The sequence below is a fragment of the Pezoporus flaviventris genome, unplaced genomic scaffold, assembly GCF_033815535.1.
Source record: "Pezoporus flaviventris isolate CSIRO_AGI_PZ_B2104156 unplaced genomic scaffold, CSIRO_AGI_Pfla_v1 ptg000138l, whole genome shotgun sequence".
Lineage (NCBI taxonomy): Eukaryota > Metazoa > Chordata > Aves > Psittaciformes > Psittacidae > Pezoporus > Pezoporus flaviventris.
In genome coordinates, this window is record NW_026892686.1 from 575,019 (window position 1) to 598,538 (window position 23,520).

General features: G+C 58.8%; 3 protein-coding genes across 4 annotated transcripts; 2 read left to right on the forward strand and 1 right to left on the reverse strand.

The window, feature by feature from the left end:
• Positions 1–454: 454 nt before the first annotated feature.
• Positions 455–3,050, forward strand: SNRNP27 (small nuclear ribonucleoprotein U4/U6.U5 subunit 27). Its single transcript, XM_061479021.1, has 6 exons — positions 455–572; positions 1,437–1,557; positions 1,673–1,785; positions 1,913–1,992; positions 2,516–2,580; positions 2,789–3,050. The coding sequence occupies exons 1-6, from the start codon at positions 536–538 to the stop codon at positions 2,841–2,843; spliced, it is 471 nt and encodes a 156-aa protein (XP_061335005.1). The 5' UTR covers positions 455–535; the 3' UTR covers positions 2,844–3,050.
• Positions 3,051–3,638: 588 nt separating this feature from the next.
• MXD1 (MAX dimerization protein 1) lies at positions 3,639–11,576 on the forward strand. Its single transcript, XM_061478927.1, has 6 exons — positions 3,639–3,720; positions 3,795–3,897; positions 7,101–7,130; positions 8,954–9,068; positions 10,986–11,145; positions 11,219–11,576. The coding sequence occupies exons 1-6, from the start codon at positions 3,648–3,650 to the stop codon at positions 11,404–11,406; spliced, it is 669 nt and encodes a 222-aa protein (XP_061334911.1). The 5' UTR covers positions 3,639–3,647; the 3' UTR covers positions 11,407–11,576.
• Positions 11,577–16,076: 4,500 nt separating this feature from the next.
• Positions 16,077–22,181, reverse strand: CUNH2orf42 (chromosome unknown C2orf42 homolog). 2 transcript variants are annotated; one of them, XM_061478926.1, is made up of 8 exons: positions 21,301–22,181; positions 20,047–20,157; positions 19,816–19,923; positions 19,528–19,632; positions 18,693–18,800; positions 18,118–18,218; positions 17,873–18,032; positions 16,077–16,352 (listed from the first exon to the last, which is right to left on the reverse strand). In XM_061478926.1, the coding sequence occupies exons 1-8, from the start codon at positions 22,127–22,129 to the stop codon at positions 16,144–16,146; spliced, it is 1,731 nt and encodes a 576-aa protein (XP_061334910.1). In that variant the 5' UTR covers positions 22,130–22,181; the 3' UTR covers positions 16,077–16,143. The 2 variants fall into 2 exon arrangements, with proteins under 2 accessions (XP_061334910.1, XP_061334909.1); XM_061478925.1 differs by having other exon boundaries at positions 18,118–18,221.
• Positions 22,182–23,520: the final 1,339 nt, after the last annotated feature.

Genomic DNA, 23,520 nt, shown 5'->3' on the forward strand with positions numbered 1-23,520 from the left:
CCCTATTGCAGCCCATTGGCTTGCTGCTTCCTTCTCCTTCCAGCCGCGGGATGTGGGAATCTCGTGGCAGGGAACCGGGAACGCATCCCTGGATGCAAACCATTGCTGCCCCCTTCACGCCTGCATCCCATGGAAGAGGAGAGGCCAGTTCCAACGTGGGCGATGATGATGATGATGATGATGATGATGATGATGGGGTTCTATGGACTGGGGAGGGTCCCATCGAGGATGCGGGTGATGAAGCCCAGAGGGGGCTCTGCCATTGCGGGGAGCAAGGGGAGGGCAAGCGCCGGTGTCCGACAATCGCTGTGTGTAAATAACCCCGTGTTTGGCACCTCCAGGGCTGCGGAGCTTCGGGGGGGGGGGGCGGAAGGCCGGGGTTGTGGGGCTGGGGTTGTGGGGCTGGGGCTCACACCCGCCCCGTTGCCGTGGGGCGTACGGAGGGAGAGGGGCCGGAACGTTTTGGGCTGCGGAACCAAAAGGCGGCGGCGCCGGTTGCCGGGGGAGCCGGAAGTGAAGGCGCTGAGGGGCGGCCATGGGCCGCAGCCGCTCCCGGTCGCCGCCGCGGCGCGGTGAGGAGGGGACCAGGACCGGGATCGGGATCGGGATCGGGACCGGGACCGGGATCGGGATCGGGATCGGGATCGGGATCGGGACCGGGATCGGGTTGGGGGCTCCGGGAGCGGGTAGAGGCCGGGCCCCGGGGGGCGATGCATGGATGCGGGCGAGGAACCGGGGGTAGGGCCGGGCCCTGCGTCTTCCCCCGGCCCATGGGCAGCGGTGAGCGGGGTGAGGCCGCGGTGGGCCCCGTTATCCTCCTGCTCCTGCCGCACGCATCAGCGGTCCGCGAGCGGGTGAGCGCGGCCAGGGCTGGGGAAGGGGGTTCCTGCGGCCGCTGTGGGTGCTGGTGGGGATGTGTGGGGCCAGCGGGGCTGGTTGTGGGGTATCCGTATGGGAGCTGTCACTGCACAGGGTCCCAGCCTGGGTGGGGATGAAGGGACCTTAAAGCTCCTCCAGTTCCAACCCCTGCCACGGGCAGGGACACCTTCCACTAGAGCAGCTTGCTCCAAGCCCCTGTGTCCAACCTGGCCTTGAACACTGCCAGGGATGGGGCAGCCACAGCTTCTCTGGGCACCCTGTGCCAGCGCCTCAGCACCCTCACATAAATCACTTCTTCCTTATCTCCAACCTGAACTCCCCCTGTTTCAGTCTGAACCCATCACCCCTTGTCCTATCCCTACAGCCCCTGATGAAGAGCCCCTCTCCAGCATCCTTGTAGCCCCCTTCACACACTGGAAGCTGCTCTGAGCTCTCCACACAGCTTCTCATCTCCAGCCCCAATGCTCTCAGCCTGGCTCCTATGGGGTCCTATCAGTGGGGTTTGCCCCCAGGAGGGCTGAGGAAGCAGGAACTGACCCCGGCTTTTCCCACCGCAGAACGCAGGCGTTCCCGATCCGCCTCCCGGGACAGGGAGCGGCGGCGCAGGGAGCGATCGCGCTCGCGGGATAGGGACCGGAGGCGGAGCCGCTCTCGCTCCCCGCACCGGCGGCGCTCCAGGTGAGAGGCTGGGATGAGCCCGGCTGAGGCTCGCTGCGGGGCGGCGCCGGGAAGCGGGATGGGGATAACGTGGCGGAGACGAACGAGGCGAACCCGCCTGCCTTTGTAACCTCAGGTCACCGCGACGGCACCGCTCCAGCTCGTCCTCCCCCCCGCGGCTCAAGGAGAGGCGGGACGAGGAGAAGAAGGAGATAAAAGACTCCAAAGGCAAAGAGCGGCAGATCACGGGTAAGGGAAGCGGGGTTTCCTCTTTAAATATGGCCCCAGTGAGGCTGGATTGGTGCTGCTTTAACGTGCTCTTGTCACAGCCTGATGGCTGCTTTTATCCAGCTCTTTCATTCCATTGCCTTGGCAGAGGAGGATCTGCAGGGCAAGACAGAAGAGGAGATCGAGATGATGAAAATGATGGGCTTTGCCTCCTTTGACACGACAAAAGTGAGTGTGGATGAGCACGATGGAGCCTGCAGCCACCTGTGACGCAGCCATTGTGCCCTTTTGGGGGGATACTCATAGAACAGAATCATGGAATCATCCAGGCTGGGAAAGAGCTTTAAGCTCATCCAGTCCAACCCTTCCCAGCACTGCCAAGGCCACCACTGACCCATGGTACTGAGGGTGTGTGAACACTTGCAGGGACGGTGACTGCAGCCCTGCCCTGGGCAGCCTGTTCCAATGCCTGAGCACCCTTTGGGGCAGGAATTGTTCCTCAGCTCCATCTAAACCTGCCCTGGTGCAGCTTGAGGCCGTTTCCTCTTGTCCCATCCCCTGTTCCTTGGGAGCAGAGCCCAGCCCCTCCTGGCTCCATCCTCCTCTCAGGCAGTTGTAGGGAGCCATCAGGTCCCCCCTGAGCCTTCTCTTCTCCACACTGAACCCCCCAGATCCCTCAGCCCTTCCCCATCACACTTGTGCTCCAGGCCCTGCATAGTTTTAGGACCTCTTTTTACTTTATCCCTTGCAGGGGAAGAAGGTGGACGGCGCCGCGAACGCGTACGCCATCAATGTGTCGCAGAAGAGGAAATACAGGTTTGTGCATTGCAAGGCTTTCCTTTTTCCAGTTGGGAATCCCAATGGGACGTTCCACCTTGGTCCTCAAGCAACCCTGGCGCTTCCTTGGTGGGAGGTTTCCTGCCCTTGTGTGTGTAAATCCGCAGGGAATTCCATTCCTGCTGGGTACCATCAAAGGTGTTTCCATGTGGATTTGCTGATGACTGTTCTTTCCCTCCGTCCGCAGGCAGTACATGAACAGGAAAGGAGGATTCAACAGACCCCTGGATTTCATCGCTTGAGGCTGCGCTGGCACCGAGCGGGATTTCCCTTCCCAGAGCCCGGATTTTGGAGGGATTTGGGATTATTCCCAACAAATCCATCAGCACGTCCTGGAATCCCTCATTATTTGTCATTACGATACCCCCCATGGGTCGTCCCTCGTTGGGATTTCATCGTATTTTCCCTGTTCTTTTGTGGCATTTCAATAAAACCCGGTGTAAATATTAGGACTTTTAATTCTTACTTTCATAGTCTTCAATTAGAACCTTCTAGAACTCAATCAGACCACGTGGGGCCGCAACAGCACCTCATTGAGACCCTCAAATTGGGGGGAAAAACCCCTTTTTTGGCTTATTTGGACAGCCTGGCTGCTGTTTGCTGCATGCGAGCGCCCTGCGCCGCTGCCGCCCTCCGGTAATTAACGCCCTTCGCTAACGAGCATCGCTTGCAGCTGAGGCCCCGCCCCTTTTACCGCTTGCGGCCTCGCCATTGGCGAGGTGCGGCCTCTCGCGCCTCCCAATAGGGCGAGGCGGCCGGGTGGGCGTGTCCAACGGGGGCCAGACGGCGTGGCGCGCTCCTCCAATGGCAGCGCGAGGGAGGCGGGGCTTGAGGGGCAAACACCCCGCCGTCTCGTGGTGGTGGTGGTGGGCGGGGCGTCCTCCAGGCGTCCTCCAATGAGCAACGCCGCCGGTGGGGCTTCCACCAATGAGCGGCCGCCGGGGGCGGGGCCTGGCGGAGCGGCCGGTTGAGGCGGACACAGCCGCCGTTGCTCCTCCGCCGCCGCCGCCGCCGGTCCCGGCCGGGCCTCGCCCTCCCCTCAGGCAATGGCGGCCTGCGGCGGGGTCGGCATCCGGCTGCTGCTGGAGGCCGCCGAGTACCTGGAGCGCCGGGAGCGAGGTACCGCTGCCCCCTGCCGTCCCCCTCGGGCCCCCCCCGGGCCCCGCCGGCCCTCACCGGTTGTGTCTCCTCAGAAGCCGAGCACGGGTACGCGTCGCTGCTGCCCGGCGGGAAGGACGGGGAGGCCGGGCAGCGCCGCGCCAAGGCCCCGAGGAGGAGCGGCGGAGGCGGCGGCAGGTAACGGCGGGGAGCGGGGGTTGAGGGTCGGGGTCAGGCAGCCATAAAGTTGGGGCGGGGGGGGGGTGTCCTGCGGCCGGGCCCTGTGCAGTGGGTGCGTGGGGGTGTCGGGGGGGACCCTGCTGTCAGTGCGGTGCTGAGGGCCCAGTACCCATGTCAGGGGCTGTGTGACCACATGGGGACTTCCCTGTCACCCAGTGACCAAGGTGGGTCACATCCTGCTGTCACTGGGTGCTTGGGATGCAGTGAGGTCCTGGGGGGTTGCTCCTGTCACAGGGGTGCTGAGGGTCCAGCACCGCTGTCATGGGGTGTGTGACCACATGGGGACTCACCTGTCACTGTGTGACCAAGCTGGGTTACATCCTGCTGTCATGGGGCACCCTCCTGTCACTGGGTGCTTGGGATGCAGTGGGGTCCTGAGGGGTTGCTCCTGTCACAGGGCTGCTGAGGCTCCAGCACCGCTGTCATGGGGTGTGTGACCAGATGGGGACTCCCTGGTCACCAAGTGACCAAGATGGGTCACATCCTGCTGTCACTGGGTGCTTGGGATGCAGTGAGGTCCTGCTGTCACAAGGCACATGGAAGCACTGGGGGGGATCCTTCCATCACCATGGCTCCAGCACCACTGTCATGGGGTGTGTGACCAGATGGGGGCTCCCTGGTCACCAAGTGACCAAGCTGGGTTACATCCTGCTGTCATGGGGCACCCTCCTGTCACTGGGTGCTTGGGATGCAGTGAGGTCCCGAGGGGTTGCTCCTGTCACAGGGGTGCTGGGGCTCCAGCACCGCTGTCATGGGGTGTGTGACCAGATGGGGACTCACCTGTCACCGTGTGACTGAGCAGGGTGACATTGCACTGCTATGGGGTGCCCGGCAGGGCTGGATGGGACCCTCCTGTCCCTGGGTACTGGGGCTCTGCCCTCGCAAAGCCCCATATCCCTCCCCCCTATCCCCATCACAGCTCCATCAACAGGTCCCCATCAGCACCCAAAGCCCCAGGCTGGGCCGGTCCTTCGGGAGCATCCCGGTGGGATGTGAGGGGCAATCTCCTGCCTTGGGGAAGTTGGGGTTGGAAACATGCAAGTGTCTGACGTGGCGGGAGGGTTTGCTGCAGGGAATGGGGAAGTTGGGCTTTTGGTTTCAGGCATGCGCTGCTGAAGCTTGGGAAGGGAAACCACGGTCAGGGCTGGATTCAATCCCTGAGTGCTGCTTTCCTGGGGAATTCCTCAGTTATCCTCCTCAGAATCCATCCAGAGCCTCAACACGAGTTCACCCTCGCTGTTCTGGGGTCCTCAACATAAGGACATGGAGCTGTGGGAGCAAGTGCAGAGGAGGCCATGGGGATGCTCAGGGGCTGGAGCAGCTCCCGTATGGAGCCAGGCTGAGAACATTGGGGCTGGAGAAGAGAAGCTGCGTGGAGAGCTCAGAGCAGCTTCCAGTGTCTGAAGGGGGCTACAAGGATGCTGGAGAGGGGCTCTTCATCAGGGACTGGAGTGACAGGACAAGGGGTGATGGGTTCAAACTGAAACAGGGGGAGTTCAGGTTGGAGATAAGGCAGAAGTGATTTATGTGAGGGTGCTGAGGCGCTGGCACAGGGTGCCCAGAGAAGCTGTGGCTGCCCCATCCCTGGCAGTGTTCAAGGCCAGGTTGGACACAGGGGCTTGGAGCAAGCTGCTCTAGTGGAAGGGGTCCCTGCCCGTGGCAGGGTTGGAGCTGGGTGAGCTTTAAGCTCCCTTCCTTCCCAAGCTGGAATTCAGTGATGTTGAATACCACAACACCTCCTGTCCGAGCTCCAAGCAGTTGTAACCCTGCCAGCCTGGGGGTTACATCTTTTCCAGGCAGTATTCCATTATTCCTTCCGGGATCGCGGACTGATTGCTTTACCCCCTGGTTTGTGCAACAGAAACCTTGGAAAACCTTGGAGCCAGTTTCTGTGTCCTTGGAGTTGCTCTGCTCCCTTCTGCCTTTCCAGCGCCCACTGTGGCTGATTCAGGGTCATCACCAGCTGAGCCTGGGGAGGGCTGAGCCCTGGAATGCTGCCTCTGCACCGGGAAGTACCCGTTGAAACAAGGGAGAGCTCGTTGAGCAGAGCAGAGCCTGAGCAGGTCCATCCCGACAGTCACCGGGAGCCCATTGCTGCCTGCTTTAGAGGCTGTTTGCCAAGGGGGGAGCACCAGCTCTGTCACATCCTCCTGCTTGGGAGCACCCCAGCACCGAGGGCTGGACCTTTGAGAGGTGTTATAGCAGCAAACACCTCCTGGAACACCCCCTGAGCTCACTTCCGACCCTCAATCCCAAGGGATGTTTCCTTCTCCCTCCTGCCATCACCCATTAGGAGGCAGCTTGAGGTCTCTCGGTCTCATCTCAAGCAGGTTCTGAGGGGATCCGTGGTGTTTGTGGCTCCAAATTCCCCTTCTGGAAGATTTGGAGCTTGTTCTGCACTTAAAGCCAAGCAAAGGTTTGCTTGGAGCAAGCTGCTCCAGTGGGAGGTGTCCCTGCCCGGGGCAGGGGTTGGAGCTGGGTGAGCTTTAAGGTCCCTTCCAACCCAAACCAGGCTGGGATTCTGGGATTCTCTGCTTTATGACCAAGGGAAAAGCTTGGTTTCACCACAGTCATGAGGTTTGCAAGCAGTGCTGAAAGGCTTGGTGGGGGGATTTTATCCAGAGGGAAGTGTCATGGAGAGATCCCACGGGAGCCAAAGACCTGAGTCCTTCCTGGCTGCGTGCAGATGCCATTCCCTTGCGTGTCAGGATAAGGCTTGTCTGAGTGAGAGGCTTTTCCATTGGGATTGAGTGATTCTGGACTCTCTGGGAGCAGGTTGCTTCAAGCTGTGCCACCAGGAAGCAAATCCCAAGGAGGCGGGACGAGCATCAGAAAGGCTTCCCAAGCATCCCAAAATGCTGCTGGTGACGAAGACTCCAGCGAGTGTCTTTGGAACATCCCTTATTTTCCCTTCAGGATCAGGCTCTGGGGTAAACCAGCGCTCCCAGAGCCTTTCACTGCCAGTTTTCCTGGAATTTCTCCATTATATTGAGCCATCTGCATCCCTTTGTGCTGCTTTCACTGTCCCCAGGGTACCGAGTGGCTCTGGAAGCTCCAAGGTTTTCAGTTTTCCAGGGAATGTTGACGAAGACGGGCCTGTTGATCCTCATGGTGGTGTCCCCAGTCAGACAGGAGTTAATGAGTGGTTCTTTCTCTTCCAGGTCGACACACAGTGAGATGGAAAAGAACAGGTAAGGGTTTGGGCGAAGCGCTGCTTTTCCAGGGGTTGGGAACCAGGGAGGTGCTGAGATGCAGAGTGGGAGGGCAGGGATAAGGCAGCTGCATAAAGTGGCCACCAAGTGGCATCCCCTGGCACCCGCCTGCCTTGGGTAGAGCAGAGCTGTGTTGAAATCGTGTTGGTTCATTGCACAAGTGGGTGCTGAGTGCTCTGTCCTTCCCATCCCTTCTGTCCAACTGCCTGACAGGAGGATGGAGCCAGGAGGGGGCTCCCAAGGAACAAGGGATGGGACAAGAGGAAACGGCCTCAAGCTGCCCCAGGGCAGGTTTAGCTGGAGCTGAGGAACAATTCCTGCCCCAAAGGGTGCTCAGGCATTGGAACAGGCTGCCCAGGGCAGGGCTGCAGTCACCGTCCCTGCAAGTGCTCACACACCCTCGGTGCTATGGGTCAGTGGTGGCCTTGGCAGTGCTGGGAATGGTTGGACTGGATGATCCTGAAGCTCTTTTCCAACCTGGTTGATTCCATGATTCCGTGAGCAGGTTGGGAAGCTGAGCTTCAATCCACGCAGGGATTAAACACCCTCCTTTGCTTAATACCTTAATCCCATCCTGTGGTGGTCAAGCCTTGGCTGGCACTGGGAGCAGTGATGGGCAGATGGATATCTCATGGGGTGTAAGGGATTGCACAATGAAACGAGCCCATGGGCTTGGGAGGTTCTTGTGCTCAGGAGATGAATCCTTTGAGGTTTTCCTTCTGCTGTTACATCCCAGTGGGAACTGGGCACAAATGGGTCTGTGCCTGTGTCTGTGTGTGTGCCTCTAGCTTTGGAGCGGAAGCCCCAGGTTATGTAGTGCTGGGGGCCGTCAATCCCAGCCTGGTTTGGGTTGAAAGGGACCTTAAAGCTCCTCCAGCTCCAACCCCTGCCACAGGCAGGGACCCCTTCCACTGGAGCAGCTTGCTCCAAGCCCTTGTGTCCAACCTGGCCTTGAGCACTGCCAGGGATGGGGCAGCCACAGCTTCTCTGGGCACCCTGTGCCAGCGCCTCAGCACCCTCACAGGGAAGAGCTTCTGCCTAAGAGCTCATCTCAGTCTCCCCTCGGGCAGGTTAAAGCCATTCCCCTTGGCCTGTCCCTGCAGGCCCTTGGCCAAAGCCCCTCTAAAGGTTTCCTGCACTGGAGCTGCTCTCAGGTCTCCCCTTCACACAGCAGAGGGGCAGGATCACCTCCCTGAGCTGCTGCTCACGCTCTGGGGGTGCAGCCCAGCACATGGTGGTGGTGGTGGGGGGGCTCTGGGCTCAAGCTGGGTCATGGGGAGCTTCTCATTGACCAACTCCCCTCCAAGTCCTTCTGGGCTGCTCTCAATCACTTCTCATCCCTGAGCCCATCAGTGCTTAGGAGCAAGGACCTCGTGTTCTGTTTGCGCTGGAGCTCAGGAGTTCCTTTGTGCAGGCAGGTGCCTCTTTACCCCTCGCACACCCAAAGAAGATAGGGCAGGAACTTGGCCAAACCCCAGCTCACAGCTGCCTGTGCTGATGGTGTGGATTGAAGGTGGGTGTTGCAAGGATGTGACCTTCACCTGGGTTCTCCATGGAGGAAGGGGCCTCCTGGAGGAGCCAGCCTTCCCCTTGGCAGTGGTAAAGGGTTCGTGTTGCTGCAGCCAGTCTGGGTGTCACACACAGAGGGAGGGATGCCGGGTGCCTGAGGAGCCTGGGGATGTTCAGGGCCGGCGATCCCTCAGGGACCTGGTTTTGTGGTCACTGTGTGCCAAGGTGATGGATCCAGATCCGGAAGCGCTCCCAAGTGGGAACCTGATGGCTCTGTTGTGATCTGCCTGCAGGCGAGCTCACCTGCGGCTCTGCTTGGAGAAGCTGAAGAGGCAGGTCCCGCTCGGGCCCAAGGACAGCAGGCACACCACGCTGAGCCTGCTGAGGAAGGCCAAATTGTACATCAAGGTGAGCACGGGCTTCTTTGGTGCTGCTGAACCCACCCACTGTGGAGATGCAGGCATAGAACCCCAGCCTGGTTTGGGTTGGAAGGGACCTCAAAGCTCATCCAGCTCCAACCCCTGCCACGGGCAGGGGCACCTTCCACTAGAGCAGCTTGCTCCAAGCCCCTGTGTCCAACCTGGCCTTGAGCACTGCCAGGGATGGGGCAGCCACAGCTTCTCTGGGCACCCTGTGCCAGCGCCTCAGCACCCTCACATAAATCACTTCTGCCTTATCTCCAACCTGAACTCCCCCTGTTTCAGTCTGAACCCATCACCCCTTGTCCTATCCCTACAGTCCCTGATGAAGAGCCCCTCTCCAGCATCCTTGTAGCCCCCTTCAGACACTGGAAGCTGCTCTGAGCTCTCCACGCAGCTTCTCTTCTCCAGCCCCAATGTTCTCAGCCTGGCTCCATACAGGAGCTGCTCCAGCCCCTGAGCATCCTCGTGGATTGAAGTTGAACCAAACATCCCAGGGCAGGGCTGCAGTCACCGTCCCTGCAAGTGTTCACACAGCGTGGAGCCGAGGCCTCAGTGCCATGGGTCAGTGGTGGCCTTGGCAGTGCTGGGAATGGTTGGACTGGATGAGCTCAAAGCTCTTTTCCAACCTGGTTGATTCCATGGGCTTGACGTCCCGTGTTGAAGCCAGGGAGCCTCTCGGAAGCTGATGGTGGCTGTGTTTAGGTGGCTTGGGGAGCAAAAGGGACATTGCATATGTGGCTGGAGGCTGAGAGCTCAGGATGAGGCTGGGAGCTCAGCATGAGGCTGGGAGCTCAGGATCAGGCTGGGATCTGAGGATCAGGTTGGGAGCTCAGGATCAGGCTGGGATCTGAGGATCAGGTTGGGAGCTCAGGATCAGGCTGGGATCATCAGGATGAGGCTGGGAGCTCAGGATCAGGCTGGGATCTGAGGATCAGGTTGGGAGCTCAGGATCAGGCTGGGATCTGAGGATCAGGCTGGGATCTGAGGATCAGGCTGGGATCATCAGGATCAGGCTGGGAGCTCAGGATCAGGCTGGGATCTGAGGATCAGGTTGGGAGCTCAGGATCAGGCTGGGATCTGAGGATCAGGCTGGGATCATCAGGATCAGGCTGGGATCTGAGGATCAGGCTGGGATCATCAGGATGAGGCTGGGAGCTCAGGATCAGGCTGGGATCTGAGGATCAGGTTGGGAGCTCAGGATCAGGCTGGGATCTGAGGATCAGGCTGGGATCTGAGGATCAGGCTGGGAGCTCAGGATCAGGCTGGGATCTGAGGATCAGGCTGGGATCTGAGGATCAGGCTGGGATCATCAGGATCAGGCTGGGATCTGAGGATCAGGCTGGGATCATCAGGATCAGGCTGGGATCTGAGGATCAGGCTGGGATCATCAGGATCAGGCTGGGATCTGAGGATCAGGCTGGGATCTGAGGATCAGGCTGGGATCATCAGGATCAGGCTGGGATCATCAGGATCAGGCTGGGATCTGAGGATCAGGCTGGGATCATCAGGATCAGGCTGGGAGCTCAGGATCAGGCTGGGATCTGAGGATCAGGTTGGGAGCTCAGGATCAGGCTGGGATCTGAGGATCAGGCTGGGATCTGAGGATCAGGCTGGGAGCTCAGGATCAGGCTGGGAGCTCAGGATCAGGCTGGGATCTGAGGATCAGGCTGGGATCATCAGGATCAGGCTGGGATCTGAGGATCAGGCTGGGATCATCAGGACCAGGCTGGGATCTGAGGATCAGGCTGGGATCTGAGGATCAGGCTGGGATCATCAGGATCAGGCTGGGATCATCAGGATCAGGCTGGGAGCTCAGGATCAGGCTGGGAGCTCAGGATCAGGCTGGGAGCTCAGGATCAGGCTGGGATGTCAGGCTGCCTTCTGTCCCTCTCCTCCCCTGCAGAAGCTTGAAGACGACGACAGGAAAGCCACGCACCAGATAGAGCAGCTGCAGCGGGAGCAGCGGCACCTCAAGAGGCGGCTGACGAGGCTGGGCATGGGGAGGATAAGGATGGACAGCATCGGCTCCACCGTCTCCTCCGAGCGCTCCGACTGGGATAGAGGTGGGACCGGGCGCTCGGGATGGAGGGGGTGGGAGCTCTGCCCGGCCGTGCTGTAACCCTGCTCCTCCTGCAGAGGAGCTGGACGTGGATGTGGAGAGCACGGACGACCTCCCTGCAGACCTCGACTGGAGCAGCAGCAGCCCCAGCGACTCGGATGAGAGGGGGAGCCTGCGGAGCGCCTGCAGCGACGAGGGGTATTCCAGCTCCGGCGTCAAGAGGCTGGAGCTGCAGAGCGACTGCAAACCCTCTCTTGGGCCATAAGAAGTGACTCCCGTGGCTGTTTCACCCCTGGCTCTTTCCCGTTGGATCCTGTTAGGTAGCACACCGGGCCCTTCCCATCCTTCTCTTGCGCATCCAAGAACCTTCATGGAGCACCGACCGAAAGGAAGCCAAACTGTTTGGAACTCGAGTCCCAAAATGCCACTTGGGGCTGGGGGGGTGTGTGTGGTGTGTGAGTGCCTCCAGTTCCCATCTAGAAACTCCTCTCTATGAGATTCCCACATTCCAGCCGCATTTGGAAGCACCTGAGGGTATCACAGCAGTAACAGCAACCTCCAAACCCCTCCCTGGTGCTGTCACTGCCTGGTATTTAGGATCTACTCTGTATTTGCCTGGAGACATCACATCCCAGTAGTTGATGGCAGGGCCCAAATGTAGAGGGTTTTGGGAGCCAGGCACTCGTGTAGTTTAGATCCATGGAGGAATGGAGGCGAGTTGTGTCTTGGGATTGCACTGCCAGTGTTAGTCGGGAGGCTTGTCCCCACCGACTCTAAATATTCAGGGGAGCAGTACAGCCATATACAGCCCAGCCTTGCAGCGTTCCCAGAGCCAATTCCTTACAGCAGGAATGCTGCTCGGGGAGCTGTGGGTCCTTAGCACCCTTCTCAGGTCGGATGCTTTCATTCTGGGAGGTTTTGTGTCCTACCCAAAACCAAACAGTGCAAACTGTCCCCATCCCTCGTGGCTGCAACGGCGCTGTTCCAGGCTCCTGGAATTCCCTTTTCCGCCCTTCTTGTCTCTGGGACAAGACGTTTTTCTACCTCGGAGAGATGAACAGAGATTACCTCCATGCCTTTAGCACAAACCCCCTCCAGAGGATGCCTCGTGTCTCGCACAATAACCCGCTGTGGTTGATGGCTCAGCAATAACCGGCCCATCCCAAGCACTTCTCCATCCAGCAGCGATCTCCTGGGCACTCCAAGGGGCTCCTGGAGGATTTTGGTCGCTGCCTTCAGGGACACAAACCTGAACGTGCCAAGAAGGACCCAGGGCCCCAGTTGGAAAGCACAGAGAGCACAGGATCTATAAGCAGTTTGTTCATTTTCCTGTGTTCTGGAGGTGACCTTCTTAGGACTTTGTGCTTTTATGGATGTTGTGGATACTTTACACGTAGGGGTCTGCTAATGGAAGTATTCCTTTTCTCCTCGAGCCAGGCAAAGGTCTTTTCCACCCCTCAGCAAACCTCTCGATCCCTGTTGGGCTCCAGCATTGGGCAAGGAACCACTTCGTTCTTCCAGGATTTCTCCAAGTGCAGCCTCCAAAGCGCAGGGAAATGGAGAAAATCCAACTCAATTCCTGGTTTATTTCCTTTTTATTCCTTATTAACATCCCAAATCTGGGTTTGGATCACTTGAAGCCTCTGAGCAGTGGGAGGATGGGGGACAGAGCTGCCAAATCACTGCAGTCTCCCAAATCTCGGCTCTTTCTGCTGGGTTTTAAGAGAGGAAACCCAAACCCAAAACCATTTGGTTTAAAGCAGCTGGAGTTTTCCAACATCCAGCATCCAGCATGGAGCCGGATGCCTTCAGCATCGGCATTCCTCAATCCCAGCATCCAGCCTTTGCTACCTGAGCTTTCAAGGCAGAAAGTGGCAAAGCACAGTAAAAGGAAGTGGAATATCAGCCCTTTGCTTGCCAAGAGCCCTCCCTTGCCCTCTTCTGGAACCACCTTGGCATTCCCAGTGGAGCTCCGGATCGCACTACCTCTGAGCAGGGAAGGGTTGAATGGGAGGTAGGAAGAAGTTGAGGTTTTGAGTCTCAAGGTTTCAGCTCAGCATCACTTACTGCTTCTCTCAGTGCTGTGTCTGTTACCCTCCACCTTCTTGCCCTCTTCTTTCTATCCCTACCAAGTACCAGACCTTTGCACTGTTGGGATGATCCCACTCCGGCCTGGGAGCAGAGAGAAACAGGAACCCTCCAAACGGATGCACTAACCTGGAATGGGGCTGGAAACGCGGCGCTGGAATCCTGGTGAGCAGCCGGGCCCGTCTGCAGCGGCTCTGGGTCTCTCCAGGTCCCCCCTTTGCCAGCCTTTTCCTTGGAATTCACTGATCCACCAGCATTCCTAAGAACTAAGCTGCAGGTAGGACACTTGCGTAGATGGGGATTCACAAGAGGGGGCGAGGAGCTGCTCGCGCACCCCGCGTTTGCGATGGTCGTGGCACAGACCTGGGTTGAAAACACGCTTTTTTGGGTTAGTTTCCTTTTGCCTTTTTTTTTTCCTCATTCCAAACCACCATTAAGGGAGGTGAGACCCAATTCCAGGCAGGGAATGGGGGGGTCTCTCCAGAGGAAGTGGTGCTTTGCTGCCTGGTTTGTCCCCCCTGTAGCAATGGGTTAGGACCTTTGGAGCCGTTTTGGGGCTGGACACGAGGAAAACCACTGTATCCAAGCCCTGTGCTTCCCGGGAATCATCACCTCCTCACTGCTGAAAGCCACAAGGTTAGTTTCATCCTCTTGCTTTATCCAGCCCGTGAGCCATTGGAACACCATCACCAAGAAGCATCGCAGCGTTGGGTTGGGGTTTGTTGGGCTTTTGTTTGGGGGTCACATTCGGTGCTTTTCCACCTTTTCTGTTGCATTCATTTCATCTTTTTGCTTCCCGAGAAGCTGATCCCGCTCCGGCTCCGCCAGCTGGGAGAATGGGAATTGTGTTTCCAGCCGTTCTGGTCCTGCTGTACATACCCCGTTGTCATCCCCAGTCCTGTGTCAGGACCATCTGATGGTGCTTTTTTGATGGCGCCTGTTGGAGCACGTGTTGGAGCAGGCGTTTGCTGGGTACAGGGGTAATTCTGTCTCGTTGGACTGTTCTGACTGTTGTTAGAGAATAAATTATTGCAGGATGACAGAGAACCTTGTGCCTCCATCCCGCTGCCTCCATCCCTCCTTTCCCCATCCCACTGCCTCCATCTCTCCCTTCTCCATCCCACTCTTCCCTATCCTGCTGCCTCCATCCCTCCCTTCCCCATCCCACCGCCTCCATCTCCACCTTCTCCATCCCATTGCCTCCATCCCTCCCTTCCCCATCCCGCTGCCTTCATCCCTCCCTTTCCTATCCCACTGCCTCCATCCCTCCCTTCTCCATCCTGCTGCCTCCATCTCTCCTTCCCCATCCCACTCTTCCCTATCCTGCTGCCTCCATTCTGCCCTTCCCCATCCCACCGCCTCCATCTCTCCCTTCTCCATCCCATTGCCTTCATCCCACCTTTCCCTATCCTGCTGCCTCCATCTCCCCCTTCTCCATCCCTCCCTTTCCTATCCCACTGCCTCCATCCCTCCCTTCCCCATCCTGCTGCCTCCATCTCCCCTACCCCATCCTGCTGCCTCCATCCCATTTTGGTACCCAACAGGACAGAGCTTTGCTGCTGGAAGGGTCTGAGGCTTTCCCTATGGTGTGGGGTTGTCCTGGGGTTTAGGTCCCCATCCCCATCCCTGAATGCAGTCTCTGCTGCTTTGGAAAGCAGGGGACAAGCAGGGCAGGCACTGATCTGTGTCAGGGCTCAGCCCCTTGATTCCAGCCCCATGGAGTTGTCCTGGATAACGGCCACAGTTCCTGTATGGAGCTGCCATGGGCAGGCTCCATCTGTTGCCATACCTTGCACCTGCAGGAAGCATCCTGCATCCTTCATCCTGCACCCTTCCCAGTGCATCCTCTGTCCTGCATCCTTCATACCAAACCCTCAATCCCATATCTCACATCTTCCACTCTGCATCCCTCCATCCTGCATACTTCATACCAAACCCTCCATCCCACATCCTTCATACCAAACCCTCAATCCCGTATCTCACATCTTCCACTCTGCATCCCTCCATCCTGCATACTTCATACCAAACCCTCCATCCCACATCCTTCATACCAAACCCTCAATCCCGTATCTCACATCTTCCACCCTGCATCCCTCCATCCCACATCCTTCATACCAAACCCTCAATCCCATATCTCACATCTTCCACTCTGCATCCCTCCATCCCGCATCCTTCATACCAAACCCTCAATCCCATATCTCACATCTTCCACTCTGCATCCCTCCATCCCGTATCCTTCATACCAAACCCTCAATCCCATATCTCACATCTTCCACTCTGCATCCCTCCATCCCGCATCCTTCATACCAAACCCTCAATCCCATATCTCACATCTTCCACTCTGCATCCCTCCATCCTGCATCCTTCATCCCAAACCCTCAATCCCATATCTCACATCTTCCACTCTGCATCCCTCCATCCTGCATCCTTCATCCCACACTCTCCATCCACCGTAGACTCACAGCATCAACAAGGTTGGAAAAGAGCCTAGCTGGATCCAGCCAGTCCCTCAGCCTGCATCCACCCCATGCTGAAGATGGGAGTCCTGGGTTCTGCTGGAGGATGGATGGGATGGGATGGATGGAACAAGAGATGAGATGGGGTGAGGGGGTCCCCCTCTCTGTTTTGGAGGTGGTGATGGCTTTACCATGGGCCCTGTGCTCTCACAGGGATGCTGGTAGCCCTGGCTGGGTGCCCCTCTTTCCTCCCAGGCTGTGCTGCAGCTCTTCCTGCTGGGCTCTGCAGTGTGTGGAGACCCTTGGGGTCCCTTTCAGCCCCCAAACCCACCTGGGTGAAGCCCCCCCCCCCTCTTTCCTCCCCCATGGTGGGTGCAGGAGGCGCAGGGCATGGGGTGAGCGTGAGCTTTATTCTGTGGGGGCTCCCGTGCCCTGTCCCTGTGGTGCTGTCGGGGGGCTCACGAGAAGGGGATGGTGCTGAGTGGGGTGAGCTCCAGCCCCGGCTCCACGGTGCCAGGGGGCCGGTGCCGGGCGCTGGGCCGGGGGCTGCCGTGGTGCCCGTACTGGAACTTGATGCGGAGCTCCCCGATGCGGGCCTGGGGCAGGATGTTGGGGATCCACTCGATGATGAAGGGGGTCGGCTCCTTCTGGGTGGGAGACGTGTTCCCTGTGGGGAGAGGGAGAGAGTGTGGGTCCCGGTGCCCCTTGAGGTGTCGGGGTGGTGGTAGTGGTGTGGTGGTGGTAGTGGTGTGGTAATGGTGTTGGTGTAGTGGTGTTTGTGCTATGGCGTTGGTATTGGTGTGGTGGTGGTGGTATTGGTAGTACTGCTGTTGGTAGTGGTGTGGTGGTGGTGTAGTGGTGTTTGTGCTATGGTGTTGGTATTGGTGTGGTGGTGGTGGTATTGGTAGTACTGCTGTTGGTACTGGTGTGGTAATGGTGGTGGTGTAGTGGTGTTTGTGCTATGGCGTTGGTATTGGTGTGGTGGTGGTGGTATTGGTAGTACTGCTGTTGGTAGTGGTGTGGTGGTGGTGTAGTGGTGTTTGTGCTATGGTGTTGGTATTGGTGTGGTGGTGGTGGTATTGGTAGTACTGCTGTTGGTACTGGTGTGGTAATGGTGGTGGTGTAGTGGTGTTTGTGCTATGGCGTTGGTATTGGTGTGGTGGTGGTGGTATTGGTAGTACTGCTGTTGGTAGTGGTGTGGTGGTGGTGTAGTGGTGTTTGTGATATGGTGTTGGTATTGGTGTGGTGGTGGTGGTATTGGTAGTACTGCTGTTGGTAGTGGTGTGGTGGTGGTATAGTGGTGTTTGTGCTATGGTGTTGGTATTGGTGTGGTAGTGGTGGTATTGGTGGTAGTAGTGTTGGTACTGTTGTGGTGGTGGTAGCGGTAGCAGTGTAGTGGTGTTTGTACTACGGTGTTGGTAGTGGTGTGGTAGTGGTGGTGTTGGTGGAGTGGTGTTTGTGCTATGGTGTTGTATTGGTATTGGTGTGACAGTGGTGGTGCTGGTAGTAGTGTGGTGTTGGTTATTTGCATTGCTGCGGTGGTGGTGCTGTGGTGTTGGTGTTTGTGTGGTGGTGGTTGCTGTTGGGGTGGTTGGTGTTGGTGCAGGTTCCTGGAAGAGGATGGTGAGAGCTTTAGGGCCTTTAAGGGGTAAGAGAATGTGAGCTCCCCCTTTAATGCCTGGGGTGTCGCAGTGGGAGCCCCCCTTTGTGCAGGCTGAGCCATGGCTGGCTTTGGGGTGCGGGTTTGGTGTTGTTGCAGGCTCCTGAAGGAGCAGCACAAGACCCCGGAGGGGAGGTCTGGGGCTCTTCTCCTCTGGGGGGTGCAGGTTGCTGGAGAGGAAGAAGAGCAAGGTCAGATTTGGGGGCTTTCTCTAGGGATGAAGGATGAGGAAATGGGGGACGTGTACCCCTTGTGCCGTGTTCTTGTGCTGCAGCTCGCTGGGGAAGGAGCCAAGGTGGAGTTTTGAGGGGCTGGGTGAGTTCTGGGGGGCATTTTCCCCCCTGGGGGTGTGCACTGGTTGCCTCTGCAGGTTCCTGCAGGGGAAGAGGAAGGTGGTGCCCACCCCGGCTGGGGACAGAGGGGAGGTTTTTGCTCTTCCTGGAGATGGTGTGGGACCACCTCAGGTGTCTGAGACCATTCTGTGGTGGAGGGTAGGGGCTGTGGCCCCCCCAGCCTGCCCCACTCACCCACTTTGAGGAAGGTCTGCAGCTCCAGGGGCCGGATGGGTGGCTTCTTGGGGTGCCCATAGGCCTTGGCGATGCTCTCCACCTCCACCTTGGGGCACCTGAACACCTCGTAGGTCCCATCCTGGTTCTGGATGAAGCTGCGTGTGATCTCCAGTGGTAGCTGCCAAGAGAGAGGGAAGGAGCTGGTGAGGGGCTGGGGGGGTATAAGGGGAGGTGGTGGGGCTGGGGGCTGCCTCCCCCCTTACCTCTGGGGTATCAAAGATCTGCTTGACCTGCAGCACGTTGGTGATGTGCCACGTGTACTTGGAGAAGGTGCCCAAGGGGAGAGCGTCCTTACGGACAAAAGCTGTGGGGAGGAAAAAGGGTGGTGAGGGACTGGGGGGGGGCTGCAGCTCACTGGGACCTTGGGGTGCTCTCCTGCACCCCTCTTGTGCTCCTGACTGCAGCTACCTGCCTTTGGCATAGAATCCCAGACTGGTTTGGGTTGGAAGGGACCTTAAAGCTCACCCAGTTCCAACCCCTGCCACGGGCAGGGACCCCTTCCACTGGAGCAGCTTGCTCCAAGCCCCTGTGTCCAACCTGGCCTTGAGCACTGCCAGGGATGGGGCAGCCACAGCTTCTCTGGGCACCCTGTGCCAGCGCCTCAGCACCCTCACATAAATCACTTCTGCCTTATCTCCAATCTGAACTCCCCCTGTTTCAGTCTGAACCCATCACCCCTTGTCCCATCCCTACAGTCCCTGATGAAGAGCCCCTCTCCAGCATCCTTGCAGCCCCCTTCAGACACTGCCCTAACCCAGCACAGGGTGCTCTCCCCTACCAGTGGTGGAGTTGGGCAGCCTCTTCTTTGTGCTCCCACTGGAGATCCTCTGCTGCAGCGCCTCGAAGAAAGCCTGAGGGATGTGGAACACCAGTGGCTCGGGCTTGCCTGTGTGGGTATGAATGGGAAGACAAGGGCTGAGGGCAGGGGAGAGGCAGGGCTGAGTGGGGACACTCCAGCTGTTCCAGCATCTGACCACCTTCACTGCAGAGCTCACAGACTGCTGCTTGTGTCCCTGTCTGCCCTGGCCTGGGGCATGCAGTGATGGGGCCTTGTTTGCAAAGCTGGGTGGTGACAACTTCCCTGTCTTTAAGAACACATCTGGGTTAGAAGTGACTCTTGGGATCATGGAGTCCAACCCTTTGCCAAGCACAGCAGGTTGTGCCTCTGCCCTCACTGCCAGCAGCGTGCTGGAGGCCAGTGATGCTCACAGTGACACACAGCAGGATGTGTGGGTTTGCCTGGTGTGACACTCACTGCTCTTATGGTGCTTGGAAAGGGCTGATCCCCCTCAGATGTTTCTCCCTTCTCAGCATAAACACCAGCACCAGGCTGCCAATAATAAGTCCACGTTCAGGGGAACAACCCAAAGCAGACAGAAACTTCTCAAAGCAACTGCTTGGGGCCAGCAGTTACTTCATAGGATCAGAATGGGTTGGAAAGGACCTTAGGATCATCCAGTTCCAACCCCCTGCCATGGGCAGGGACATCTCACACTAGACCATGTCACCCACTGCTCTGTTCAACTCGGCCTTGAACACTGCCAAGAGCTTCACGATGGAGGCTGTGCATGGAAGGGAGAGGATTGACACCCAAAGGGTCCCCAAAGCCGTACCCTCGAACTGGTAATGCATGGTTTGGTGGATGCGCTCGGTGACACTGGCCAGCCACTCCTGGAAGGAGAAGGTCACTTGGGACTCATCCAGCAGCTGGGGACAGCCTGCAGGAGAAAGGGAATGGAGATCAGAGCCTCAGGGGTGTTAAGTTTAAGGTTGGAATTGATGATCTTTAAAGGTCTTTTCCAACCTAAACGATTCTATGACAGCATGAACTGAATGGCTCCGGGCATCCACCTGGTCCTGAGTGCTCCCAGCCTCCAGTGAGATGCGTGGCCAAGGCTCACCTTGTCTCTTCAGCGAGGAGGAGGCAACTGCTGGCTTCTTCAGGCTGCTTCTCCTGGGGTTGCTGTGAGCCAGGTCCTGCGCAGGGAGAAGGCTGCTGGCCTGTGCCCCTGAGGGATGGATTAAGAGAGCATCAGGGCACAAGTGTGGGGGCTCCACGGGCACCCCACACAATGGCTTTTGCCTTCAGCCCACATCTTCCTCAGCCCACAGAGCCTCCAGTTGATGCTCACCGGGTGCTGGGTCCTTTTTCCTCTTCTTGGGCTTGGCAGCAGCTGCTTCTCCTGCCTGCACCAGGGACTGGGGACCACCGACCGCCTGCGGCACCGCCATCCCCTTCACCCCTAGGAGAAACACACTGCTGTCCCTAAGAGCATCAACTCTACGTGCATCAGTGTCCTGTGTTCCCCTGCCCACATCAGCAACTGCTCCCCTGAGATGCCCCCAGACATCCTCAGAGATGCTCTAAAGCCCTTCTGGCCCTGCAGACACACAGTTCTATGTGGAGAATATTGAGGGGAACATAATGCCCTCATGTCACCTCTGTCACATTCCTTGGGTGCCAAAAGACACAATGGGATTACCCAGGGGCACCTTCTGGGGTGAAGAACCCCCTGAGGGACTGCATCCCAGAGGCTCACACTGAGCTGGGCTTCCCCAAAGACTGCTCTGGCCCAAGGGGAGGAGGACACCCAACAACCAGCCCAGAAGAGGAACCCAGCTTGCCCTGAGCACAGCAAAGCCCTGGGAGATCTGCACCCATAGAACCACAGAATAGAATCAGCCTGGTTTGGGTTGGAAGGGACCTTAAAGCTCATCCAGCTCCAACCCCTGCCATGGGCAGGGACACCTTCCACTAGAGCAGCTTGCTCCAAGCCCCTGTGTCCAACCTGGCCTTGAACACTGCCAGGGATGGGGCAGCCACAGCTTCTCTGGGCACCCTGTGCCAGCACCTCAGCACCCTCACATAAATCACTTCTGCCTTATCTCCAACCTGAACTCCCCCTGTTTCAGTCTGAACCCATCACCCCTTGTCCTATCACGGCAGTCCCTGATGAAAGATCCCTCCCCAGCATCCTTGTAGCCCCTTCAGACACTGGAAGCTGCTCTGAGGTCTCCACGCAGCTTCTCTTCTCCAGGCTGAACAGCCCCAGTGTTCTCAGCCTGGCTCCAGCCCCTGAGCATCCTCGTGGCCTCCTCTGCACGTGCTCCTCACCCCCACAACCAGCTCCCAGGGGATCACAGGGAGCACCCACTCTGCTTCCACACTCCAAGATCCAGGAGCAAGCTGCCATGTCCAAGAGGGATCATTCCACAAGCAGCTTTCTCCCTGCAGAGGGACGGGGCAGGAAATAAAGCCCCAGGTACGAGGGAACAGCGAGGAACCTGCCAGGACACGAGGAGGAGGGAGGGGAGCAGGACAGAGCGAGCGGCCCCATGATGCCCCCCCCCAAAATCCTCTGCATGTCTCATCCCCCCTCACCTACCACCAGAGTCATAGGCGAGGACATCAGCAAACTCCTGTGCCAAGCTCTCGTCGCTGGCAAAGGCACAGATGCAGGCGAAGAAATGAATGCAGCGCTGCGGTGCCGGCGTCTCCTCCTCGGCCGCGCTGCCTCTGATGGGCTTCGGAGCCTGGCAGGAGCAGGAGAACCTGTGCTCTGCCAGAGTCTTGGTGCTCACCCTCTGGGCGAAGGAGGCGTGCAGGTAACCCAGGCTGTGCTTCTGGCTGGCCTTGCACTTCACCACCAGCACGTTCTTGGTGATGCGCTGCACCAGCGGCCCCGTGGGCTCTGTTGCCAGCTGCCATATGGTCTGCTTGGTTTCAGGTGAAGCCTGCATGGAGTTGAGCACCGAGCTCTTCAAGGCGAGCGGGGTGGCCTCAGTCTGGCAGTTCAGGGCCAGCTTGATGTGCTGGCACTGGTTCTCCACCACCCCTTGCGTGGCTGCTTTCAGACACGAGGGCACGTAGCAGCGGCCGGAGCTGAGCTGCGTGATGATGGTGCCGTCCACCGTCTGGATGGTGGTTTGGGACACCCCCAGCTCCACAAAGCATCGGTAATCGGGTCCCCGGTCCCTCTGCCTCACCGAATAGACCTGCAAGTCGGAGCCAGTGATGATCTTGACGGCGTCGACACTGGGCTGTTTGCGGGTGCTGTAGCGGAAGACGGTGCCGCAGGTCTTGTTCTTGCAGCTCAGGCCTCGCATCCCGTTGTAGGTGCCGCAGCGGGGGCATTTCCGGATGCCCCGGAGCGTGGCTTTCCCCAGGTCAGACAGGAAGGAGGGGACCTTGGTCCTCACCGATGCTGGCTCCATCCTCTGGAGAACCTGGATGGGCAGAGATCAGGGAGCGGAGGGGGTAAGCAGCACTGGGGATGGGGGGACAGCACCGTGAGGGTGATGGCCCCTGTCCTTGCAGTGCCAGAGGGGAGAAAAGTGACACCCAGGTGGGACACAGCATCACCCTGTGTGACCAAGCACCCACCATGACACCCATCCCATCCCATGCTATTTCCCAGGCTCAGCACAGCAGGAGGCAAATGGGGGTGAAAAGGGAGGTTTTGGTGCATGGAAAAAGGGGTTCATCCCGGGGGGTACATAACATTAAATGAAGGATGTGGGATGCAAACAGAGCTGGGGGATGTGTGACAAGGGGCTCAAAGACACCTTGAGCAGCACTGACGTGGAGATGACAGGGCAGAAGGGATGGGGAGAAAACCCAGTGTCAATGGGGCCATTGCCCCCAAACCCACTCAGGCTGGGTTTCTGCACACTCTGTCTCCCCACACTGCTCCCACCCATGGCCAAACCCTCCCCTTCCCAGGGCACTGAGGCAGGGGATGTTTGTGCCATGGACCCACACAGACCAGTTTGGGTTGAAGGGACCTTAAAGCTCATCCAGTGCCACGGGCAGGGACCCCTTCCACTGGAGCAGCTTGCTCCAAGCCCCTGTGTCCAACCTGGCCTTGAGCACTGCCAGGGATGGGGCAGCCACAGCTTCTCTGGGCACCCTGTGCCAGCGCCTCAGCACCCTCACAGGGAAGAGCTTCTGCCTAAGAGCTCATCTCAGTCTCCCCTCTGGCAGGTTAAAGCCATTCCCCTTGGCCTGTCCCTGCAGGCCCTTGTCCCAAGCCCCTCTCCAGGTTTCCTGCAGCCCCTTCAGGCACTGGAGCTGCTCTCAGGTCTCCCCTTCAGGAGCCTTCTCTTCTCCAGGCTGCCCCAGCCCAGCTCCCTCAGCCTGGCTCCAGAGCAGACCAGCCCCAGCCCTCCCACGGCCTCCCCTGGGCTCTCTCCACGTCCCTTTGGTGTCCGTTCACACCGCGAGCGCCGCTTCCCGGTGCCGGTGACCCCCCCCCCCGCCGTCCCACCTCAGCGCACCTCAGCGATCACTGTCACCGCGCAGCGACACCTCAGCACCGGGCGCCTCAGTGCGGGCCGGGCCGGGCCGGAACCGGCCCCAGCGCCTCAGGCCGGGCCCCCGGGGTCGGAGGCACCGGGACCGGGACCCCCCCTCACCACACGGCGCCCCGCCTCCCGGCATCCTCTCCTGACGTCACTTCCTGCCGCCGGCACCCGCCTCCGCCGTGGCGCCCGCTCCTATTGGTCCGGGGAAGTCACGTGGGGCGGGGGCAGCGGGGGATGCTGGGAGTTGTAGTCCTCGCTCACGCTGCGCTCGGCTGCCTCCCGGAGGCGCTCGTGGGGAATTG

Excerpts from the sequence above, each read along its gene's own strand:
- SNRNP27 (XM_061479021.1), top strand. The coding sequence starts at position 536 with ATGGGCCGCAGCCGCTCCCGGTCGCCGCCGCGGCGCG. Across the intron at positions 573-1,436 it reads CCGGTCGCCGCCGCGGCGCG|AACGCAGGCGTTCCCGATCC; the intron begins GTGAGGAGGGGA and ends TTCCCACCGCAG. Across the intron at positions 2,581-2,788 it reads TCGCAGAAGAGGAAATACAG|GCAGTACATGAACAGGAAAG; the intron begins GTTTGTGCATTG and ends CTCCGTCCGCAG.
- MXD1 (XM_061478927.1), top strand. The coding sequence starts at position 3,648 with ATGGCGGCCTGCGGCGGGGTCGGCATCCGGCTGCTGCTGGAGGCCGCC. Across the intron at positions 3,721-3,794 it reads CCTGGAGCGCCGGGAGCGAG|AAGCCGAGCACGGGTACGCG; the intron begins GTACCGCTGCCC and ends GTGTCTCCTCAG. Across the intron at positions 11,146-11,218 it reads GCGCTCCGACTGGGATAGAG|AGGAGCTGGACGTGGATGTG; the intron begins GTGGGACCGGGC and ends CTCCTCCTGCAG.
- CUNH2orf42 (XM_061478925.1), bottom strand. The coding sequence starts at position 22,129 with ATGGAGCCAGCATCGGTGAGGACCAAGGTCCCCTCCTTCCTGTCTGAC. Across the intron at positions 20,158-21,300 it reads CCTCGCCTATGACTCTGGTG|GGGTGAAGGGGATGGCGGTG; the intron begins GTAGGTGAGGGG and ends TGTTTCTCCTAG. Across the intron at positions 16,353-17,872 it reads GCAGACCTTCCTCAAAGTGG|GGAACACGTCTCCCACCCAG; the intron begins GTGAGTGGGGCA and ends CTCTCCCCACAG.